Here is a 9,400-nt window from a genome sequence, read left to right as displayed (position 1 = left end):
ATCGAGAATTTAAAATATAAATCTGATTGTTGGGATACAGTATGTTGAGTCTTGATTTTACTGGGTAGATGGGAGTTTATACTTTAACTACCAGGAGGCAGTTGCTGGCAGTGTCGGCAGAGTCTGTGGCAGGGAGCTACTTCCAGAATCATGATTTTACCAGGTAGCTCGAACTAGAGAACCACCAGGTGAGATACTAAGCTGAGATAAATTTGCACTAGTTCCAATGGCCCATTGGAGCTGGAACTAGAGACCAACCAGGGTACGTGGGAACTGGCTCCACTACTTTTTTTTTTCTGCCGCTTTTTTATTTTTACCATAACAACTACCTAAATGTAAGAAAGAATTGACAAATAAATGTGAGGGCAAATATAAGGAAAGTATATATATATATATATATATATATATATATATATATATATATATATACTAAAACAATACAAATATTAAAATATTTATAAATAAACAAGGATTTGATTTTTCATAGTAGGTTGGACACTGAAAGGCAATTTATGTCTTTGAATGTTCAATTTAGATTGATTTTTGCCATTTGTGACCAATATACAGTAATCTTTCGAGCATAACATCAAATATCTTACATTTATTATGACCAATAATCATTAAAATATTTTATGGTATGTATTTATTTTGTCTACTTTTTTCAGGTATGTACTATAGTACATATAGACAGTCAGAGTACAAACTATGGGGATCTGTTTCCTGGTTTTACCACGTGGATTCAGGTGATTATTTCAGGTTGGCAACAATCGCCTCTAGAGCCATCTCTCTGAATCACGAACGACAAAGTTTTTATTAGCAGAATGAAATTAAAGTGTCTCTCATCTTTCACTAGAGTAAAGATTTGAATTGAACCAAATGGCATGATACTTATGATGAACTATACTCTCAAACAGAAACACATATCTAAGAATACATAGTGTGGTGATTTGAATAGGTTTGACCCCATAGACTCATGTGCTTGAATGCTTAGGCCACAGGGTATGGTACCATTTGGAAGTGTGGCCTTGTTGGAAGAAATGTGTCACTGTAGAGATGGACTTTGGGGTTTCCTAGGGTTAATCTTAGCACAGTGTGGAATTACAGTTTGGGAGTTTGCTCCTGGCAGCCTCAAGATATACACATCTGAACTCCTCCTCCAGCACCACATCTGCCAGCACGCTGTTGTGCTTCTTGTCATGATGATAATAAACAAAAAGTCTGATAGTGTAAACCAGTCCAAATTAAAGGCTTTCTTTTTATAAGTGTTACTTTGGTCATGGTGTCTCTTCACAGCACTGAAACCCCAAATCACATAAATAACATGAATTGGACTTGTTACAATAAAAAAATGCTACAAAATTGTGTGGGCAGGGAAAGGGGTGAACCTTGAGGGAGTTGGAATTTGGGGATCAATCTTGGAGAAGAGAGGATAGAAGTCTATGTAGTCAAAATACATTATGTGAAATTCTTGAAGAACTAAAAATAAAATGAAAAAGAAGGAAAAAAAAGATTTGAAGAAAAAAATAAGGCCAACAATAAATAATACCTTTCACTGTCCAGAAATGAATAGGAAAACATATTTTAGAAAAAATGTTGATGCAGCTTTTAGAGAAAAAGAACTAATAATTAATCTAATTTTCTAGATTAGAAGACACATAAGCATTGTTGTATATTTAATTCTCAACCTCTGTTTGGGAGGAAGACTTTATTTGTCTCTAAAGTTCAGCCATTCAGACCATATGCTAGAGAGATACAAATGTGTCTTAAATATGCAGCTGTTAACGGTGTGTCAAACAGTACTTACAATCACTAGTTCTGCACCATAAAAGGACAGAGTGCTCTTGGTGCACTGAGAATCCTGGGCATGTTACTGGGTGCTGGGAGGGTAATCTACACCATTCAAAGAAGGTGCAAACTCTGTAGAAGGTTGTCCTTTGGCTGTAAAAATTCTAGAATACTTCAGAATGATCATAAAAACTGGATGCAGTGGTAGCTTCAGAAAAATAATATTTGCTGGACATGACAGAACGATCACTGGATTTGACTACAAATATAAAACCTGAACAAGAGGAAATCATAAAAATTCCCAGAAAGGGTGGCAGAGGAGTTCTTGATTCTCACCCCTAACTAAGGAGCTATTGGCAATAGCTGCTGCCATGGAGTAAAAGTGAGTTTTCTCCAGAGATTTGCCCCAGATTGGCTACCCATGTCTCAGTAGCTTTTCCTTCACCCATGCATTAATGAATAGCACTAAAGGACCTCCTTGGTTTTAAATAAGAAAAGAGAAACCTAAGAATTTGGGAGGAAAATTGGTGGTGATGTATAATGGAAAGAATCAGAGAGGAGGGAATTAGGATCAATTTGATCAAGATACTTTATATGCATGTATGAAAATTTCAATAAAAGAACATACATGTATGAATAGTCAACTTGCGAGGAGTTCGTGACTTGTGAACTATAAGAAAAGTTTAAGCTTTTTTTTTGTAAAAAAAACCTTGAACTCTGTGAAAAAAAAATCTAGTCTTCCAGAATGAAAATCCGTGGAGCAAACAAACATCAGGATAAAAATGCATCGTTTTAGTGGATGACATGGAAAGGCACCAACACTGGCACTCACCTATACTTCTCTACAGACTGTGCTTCTGGAGCATGTGGAGCTGCTAGCTGTTGCAGAGATCGATTAGCCTGAGATCAGAGTTAGTCCACAAAATTCTCACTAGATCCAGATTCACGAGACTATTATTTTCCAATCGCGATTATATTTATGATTAAAGAAAACTTTGATTTAGAAAAGGAAAAGACCACTGTGACCAAAGTATAGAAAATCTGATCAAAGAAATCTGTTTCCAGATTTTTATTATTATTTAAAAGTAAGGCCATGACGAGTATTACCAGTTTATAGGAAGTACCAGGAATTTATTCACAAGATGTTTAGGGGAAAAAGTGTTATTTTCAATGAGTACTCATTTTTCTTCATTTTTGTTTCCTGACCTGAAACCCCCCTCTTCTTCACTCTTTTCTTATAAAATGTAAGAAAGATCACCATGCATACTGACATATTTTTAAGTATGAATATTTCTTCCAACTGGATTAAGAAATTGCAGCACCAGGATTTAGAAAAATCTGATATCTGGCAGATATATACAACTATAAACAAGTGATTGTATTTTGTTTCAAATGGCGCTAAGGACTGTAAACAGTGAAGTATATTACCTGGAGCACATAAAATGGACATGAATTTACACCTGTCTCATATCTATAATCGTTATTGAGGTGGTTATTTATAATCTTCGTATAAGTCAACTGAAAGACACAGCAGTTTTATATCCTCAGATTAATTTGGCACCCTCAAATGTGTAATGATGTGTGAACATTAAAATTCAAAGTGTTTCAAAGTGTTTAAAACTGTTTTATTAATGTACCACAGATATTTACAAGATCTTAGTAATATACATTTTCTTTCCAAACAAGTCTGTATTAAGAATATGTCTCGTGATGGAGGCTGGGGAACGTATTTACAGAATGATTTGCTCTCAGAAAATTCCCAAAGATCCATAGATTGATTCATCGTGAAAGCGGCTGAATAGCAAAACAGTAAAAAAATCCAACCACTGTCAGGAACTGGGTACTGGGCTTCAAGATCTGAACTCCCATGGAACTCAAACCTGAAAGATACAACCATCAAATAACGACCTTGCGTGAAGTAAAACTGTCTTTTAATAGTAATATTTAATTACATTGAATTAAAGTTTAAAAACATCTCCTATTATAGCATGCAATCTCAAATGTAAATATGAAGAATAAAATTGCCCAAACTGGTGAGGACTACTTGAAATTATATTAGAACTGGCCAACATTTGGTCGTCAATGATTTCTACCTAGAACCTTCATGAAGATGAGAGCTTGCAGCTTCTAAAGCAAAACTAGTTAGTATTACTTGATAACTGTGGGACTAGCCCACTTCCACAAGATTGAGAAGCCTTCAGCTTAGTCTAAATGCTATGGCTGATAACTGAAGTCTGCCATAGACATGGAAAGAACAGTAGAGCTATATGAATCAACTTTATGTTTCTGCTTTGAGGCCTTTGATCATTTGTAGAAAGATAAAGAAAAGTCCTAAATTTTGTACAAGAATAATCATTCATGAATTATCTCCCCTTTCTTCTTCATTAATTTTCTTTACTGTTATTTCTTACTTACTTCCTTCATTCCTTTATTTATTTATATATTTATTATTTTGTTTTCAAATGAGAAGATTGCAAAAATGCACGCCATTGTTAAATGTGACAGACGATTTAAGAAAAACAGGCTTGTCACCGGTGGCTCACAGTGGAAAATGGAAACACAGATCTTTTTCTCAACTTTTCTGTTGTAGGTGCCAAGATCAGACAAAGCAGCAACTGAACTCACTTGACATTTTTGGAATTCTGATTTCCTCACTGCTGCTTCCGTCTCCACCATCACTGACTGTTCTGATTTCGATCAAATAGTCTTCTTCAAATGGAACCAGAAGCTCGGCGGATGTATTATTTGTTTCCAAGACATGAGTTTTACTCTGTCGGTTCTGCCGATAGAGGATCTGTATGAAAGGCACAGCGAAGTTAAGATGGGTTTCATGTTTACTGAAGGTTCAGATCCTGTTATGATGAGGGAGAAGAAACATGTTTATATCAATGCTCTCACTTACAATAAGAGAACCTTTACCAGCATTGTACCCCTTCATGCAGACATCTAGGGATGACTTATCATTACTTTTATTTTTGAGAAATAGTATTTATTTGGGATCCTTGTCTCTGAATTGGCAGTAGATTTATTATCGCATGCACAGAGTTTGAGTATATTAGTTTTAGGGCTTACTATGAAAAGTCATTTTCAGTTTGGACCCATTACAAATGTCTGAATATATAGGTCTGCCCAGAGTTAATTTACATTATTACTAATGGAGATTACTTGCCCTGGGCACTCAGAGATGCTCTTAATACTCAATAATGTTCTTGTGAGATTCCTTTTGTGCTGTTAAGGGCTCATATCTACCATATCCTAATTTTTTATCCTCCATTTAGACTTAGTCGTTAACATCAATCATGGATTGCATCTATGAAGAAGTTATTTCTTGATAGCGAGGGCAGTCATGTGGAGGAAAGTGATTTCATGCTGTAGTACTTGGAGTCGTTATTCTCCATATCATATTACTCCATATCCATTACTGGACCTAGAATACACAATCTTTATAATGAATAGAAAGAAGCAAGGGTATGCTCAAAAACTTATTTTAATCCTAACATATACATGTGTACAAATTTTATTTCTATTTAATTATGACATTGCTGATTCTTTAATGACATAATTAATAGATCACATAGAAAACTACTTACCTTGTAGCCCAGCACTTCAGACTCATTTTCCATAGTTTTTACATGCTCCCAGTTCAAGCATAATTTAGAATTTGACAGCTTCCAGGCAATGTTTGCTGGTGGTTGGCTAGGTGCTTTAAAATATAATAAAGATCCAAATGAATATTAATTAGCTGATATTACAATGCAGCCACATGAAAAGAAAAAATAAGTCCCCATTGTTAGCATAAAAGAAGTGAAATGGTTTATTGTTATTTGAAATATCATACTGATTCTAATCATAGCAGGCAAATTTATTCAAATTTTGGTCATTTGGGAAGGACTTTGTGACAGACTTATGAATTAATAATAGTTTGCTGAGTGTCCAGTATTAATTTATTAATCATTGATGTTGAGTTTGCTTGCTTTACAATATAGAAAATGATGGAGGTTTTGCTATATACTTTTGGAATTGGCTATCAATCAATGCTAACTAAGTTCAAGTTGGAAGCATTCTACATATATGCATAGGCATATAAATACTGTGTTCATGTGTTCATACACAGTTAATTGTGAATACACATCAAATCCTTGATGCTATATCCCTAATTTTCACTGTAATGAACAGAACCAATTTAAGATACTTTAAGCAAAATGATACAAATAAAATATGAAAGCTATATGTATAAGATAACTTTTAGAACCTTGTCAGAATGTTGCAGGGCCTCAAGAGAAGCAGAATCACCACGTGAAGACATTTCTTTTGGGCATCTTGTTGAATGGCCATGTTCCTTAGCCAGCTTCTCATAGGCTATCTTTTTGTCACTCAGTATGTGTGTGGCTGAAATCATAACTGTGCACAGCACATAATATTTGAACATTCCTTTATATAGGAATAGCCCAGGCTAAAAATGTACCCCGCCCTCCTGCCAAAGAAATCCCTTGGTTGTTGTCAATCATATGAATAGAGGTCTTAATTTGGATACATGTTTATATTAGTTCAAGCAAAGGTGGCTGTGCACTGAAAAGTAAAGTATGCTTTATACTATTAATAATGCTCTGTGGAGCAGAAATAGGGGAAATCCTCATAGGTGCATTAATCACTCCAAAAACCTTTTCTCTGAACTCAGTTCTTTGAAATGAATGTTGTGTTGGAGTAGAGTAGCATCATACATGAAAAGGAGGGTATAGAATTACCATTCTAAAATCATAGACAGAGTTGAATTTTAATGTTTTATATAGCAACAATAATGTTACTTCTAGAGTAAAAAGTCACTTGTCCCAAAGTATATAGCAAACGAGTAACTGAATCAAAACAGAATGCAGGACTATTAGTTCTTGTCCAGTATCCAATGGTTTCACCATGACAACATGCCGCTTCTCAAAGGGACCACATGATGATCATTTTGAGACTGAGAGAAACTAAGGAGAGATTTCAAAATCGTTCATCTGAGGCAGAGATCAAACTGCCCAGCAAGATAGTAGTTTTCTGAATGTGTGGTGTGTAGAGAGCCTAGCATTTAACTCATTGGAGCAATGATAGAAACACAGGTACCTTCTTTGAACATTTTGAATCAATTGCTGTTTAATGTCTCATGTATCACTGGATATACCCAACATACTGAACTGGGGGTATTGCTAATAACCTCCCAAACCCTGATCACCCAACTTTTCTACCAAATTTAGCATGGTATAGGTAGAGAGATGATGACCATGTAGTTTCATGTGGTCTAATTATCATTTTCTGTATTGTGTTCTCATTGAAAGATAGCTGGTCTTTTTCACATATTTTAAAAATTTTTGAGTGGGTGTGCCTTTTTCTACTCTGTATCTTCAACACCTAGCACAATGCATCGCTCAAACACAGTATATGGCTGATAATTCAGATTTTCAGGATCATGCATCATGTGGTGTAAAGCCCAAACTATTCAATGTCTTACTCCCTTTATTAAATTTAATATGTGGTGGGTGAGTGCATGGCTCATAGGTGACAAAATGGGAACCATGCATTGATCATACCATCCTATGATCAAGGTCAAATTACCATGGTCAGACGTATAGTAATTCATGTGTATTTATGTGGACCAATGAGACTGGCCATACCAAGATAATTTCTTGATTAAAAAAAAAACAAATTACAATTAGTAGCATAAAATATACTACTTAACAATTTACTTAACAATACTTACTTACTTAACATACTTACTTAACAATTGGCAAATGCTATTTTTATTTATGACAGACTGTGACAAGAGTATCATTACAGCTATGTTCTCTCCATTTATTTCTAAGTGAATTATATAATCTTTTTTTCAGATATAAAATAGCTAGGATAAAAGTTCTCACAAGATACCAGAGACTCAATATCTTCTAGTTTGCTCTTTAGGTACATTTCTTCACAGCAGTGGATCCAAACTAACAACATCATGAAATTAACATGGAGCCCATGTAAATTCAGCCCTTCAACGTCACTAGTAGGTTTTTGTTGTTGCTGTTTGGCTGTGCTTTGTTCTCTCTAAACATACATTTACTGCTGTGGCTTTTGTTTGTGCAACTGATTTAGCATAAAAGGATTCCTTACAATACTGAGTCTACTGTGGATCTAACAGGCAAGGAGTCAGGGAGCTGAATTGTGCTACCTTGAAAGGCATATGGTTGTGACTTTGGCAATAACCTTGTCCTTGATATGTAGGCATGTGTTTCTTCAATGCAGAATGCAAAACATCCCATGGGCACACCATGAGAAGCATTGCTAGTATGTATGACCATGGATTACCTGGGTTACTTGGAATGTTTGGCTTCTCTTACTGTCTGGAGGATAGGAAGACTCAGATTTTGAGGTCAAGGTTCCAGAATTCTACCTGTGAGCCCTAGCTTTATTACTTCTGAAATGAGAGTCATAATTCCTAGTTTATAAAACTCTTGGATCATGTGAAATACAATAGGAAGCCTTTGCTTTGTCAGAGGTTTGTTATCAAGCCTCAGTGGCCATTAAGTGTCTCTCCTAGGTATCGTGGTTCCCCAGTTTCTGGTTATGACCTCATTCGCTTTCAAGTGTTCAAAGTACTTTGCCACAGATAATATGATTATAACATTTCCAAATGACTCATTTCTTAAATGTATTTCACTTAATTTGAAGATCCTCCTTTCATGACATTGCTTTTGAATTTACTGTGTACTTCTGATAGGAAGATGCAAGAAAGGATCCCATTTAATTGCTTGGGAGGCTATCACGACCTACAGACAGTTTTGTCTTAATTCAATATTAATTTAGAAACATGGGTGTCTATGCCACCCACTTGTCATTAGAAATAAAAACTACCCAAAACTTCTGAAGACTCTTTTGAAGGCTCTCACCATACTATTTGCATGGTTAACAGTCCAGATTCAGCATGGAGGGCCAAAGCATAGAGCAAATTTTCTTAATGAAATTAAAATTTCTGATTAACTTAAGAAAACCAAAGCACTTGTCACATGTATCTTGCAAAACATATTATGTTTCTTGTGTAACATTCATGAATGGTAAACTCAACAAACACTTTTTCTACCTTTTAAATTTTTTTTTGCAGCCAATTTCCAAAGACCAAAATCATGTTCTATTAATCAAGTGACAGAGCAGCATTAAACCAGCCCTTCACAGCTCTAATGGCTTCTCTGTAATCAATTTTTCTGTAGATGGCATTTATATTCAGCTGTAGTTCACACTGTGAACCCAATTCAAAAACAACTTCTTATGTTACACTTCTAAGTAACAGCATGGGGTTGACATTTGGGCAAGAGAGAAAGAACATAAGTGCAAGATGAAATAAAAGCTTAATGCTTCCTTTATGTCTAAATATGGATTGATTGCATATTTACAGCAAGAACGACTCCAGTGCAGAGTGCTAGTCAGCCAATGTCCATGTCCAAATTGAGCCCAAATTTGCAAACACTTTCTGCAGCAGTGTCTGAGTATGACTTTCTACAACAGGTGCAGTGTTTTGTTTATGCTTTTCTTTTCCACCTGAAATTACTGTAAATATTTTCTTCTTTTCATTGTAAATCTAAGTGCCATCTGAGTGATGCCT

General features: G+C 35.3%; 1 protein-coding gene across 1 annotated transcript in view; it reads right to left on the bottom strand.

The window, feature by feature from the left end:
- Positions 1-3,388: 3,388 nt before the first annotated feature.
- Positions 3,389-9,400, bottom strand: part of LOC116884322 (contactin-6) — a 204,385-nt gene continuing 198,373 nt past the window's right edge. Inside the window, exons 19-21 of the mRNA XM_032885455.1 lie at positions 5,376-5,488; positions 4,411-4,579; positions 3,389-3,665 (exon numbers count right to left, since the gene is read on the bottom strand). Coding sequence (XP_032741346.1) covers positions 3,565-3,665; positions 4,411-4,579; positions 5,376-5,488 — 383 coding nt within the window. The 3' untranslated portion in view covers positions 3,389-3,564. The remainder of the gene's footprint in view (positions 3,666-4,410; positions 4,580-5,375; positions 5,489-9,400) is intronic.

This window comes from Rattus rattus, chromosome 15 (assembly GCF_011064425.1).
Source record: "Rattus rattus isolate New Zealand chromosome 15, Rrattus_CSIRO_v1, whole genome shotgun sequence".
In the NCBI taxonomy this organism is placed as follows: Eukaryota; Metazoa; Chordata; class Mammalia; order Rodentia; family Muridae; genus Rattus; species Rattus rattus.
Note: the sequence above shows the minus strand (reverse complement) of the source record. Positions and strands in the feature narration are given on the sequence as shown.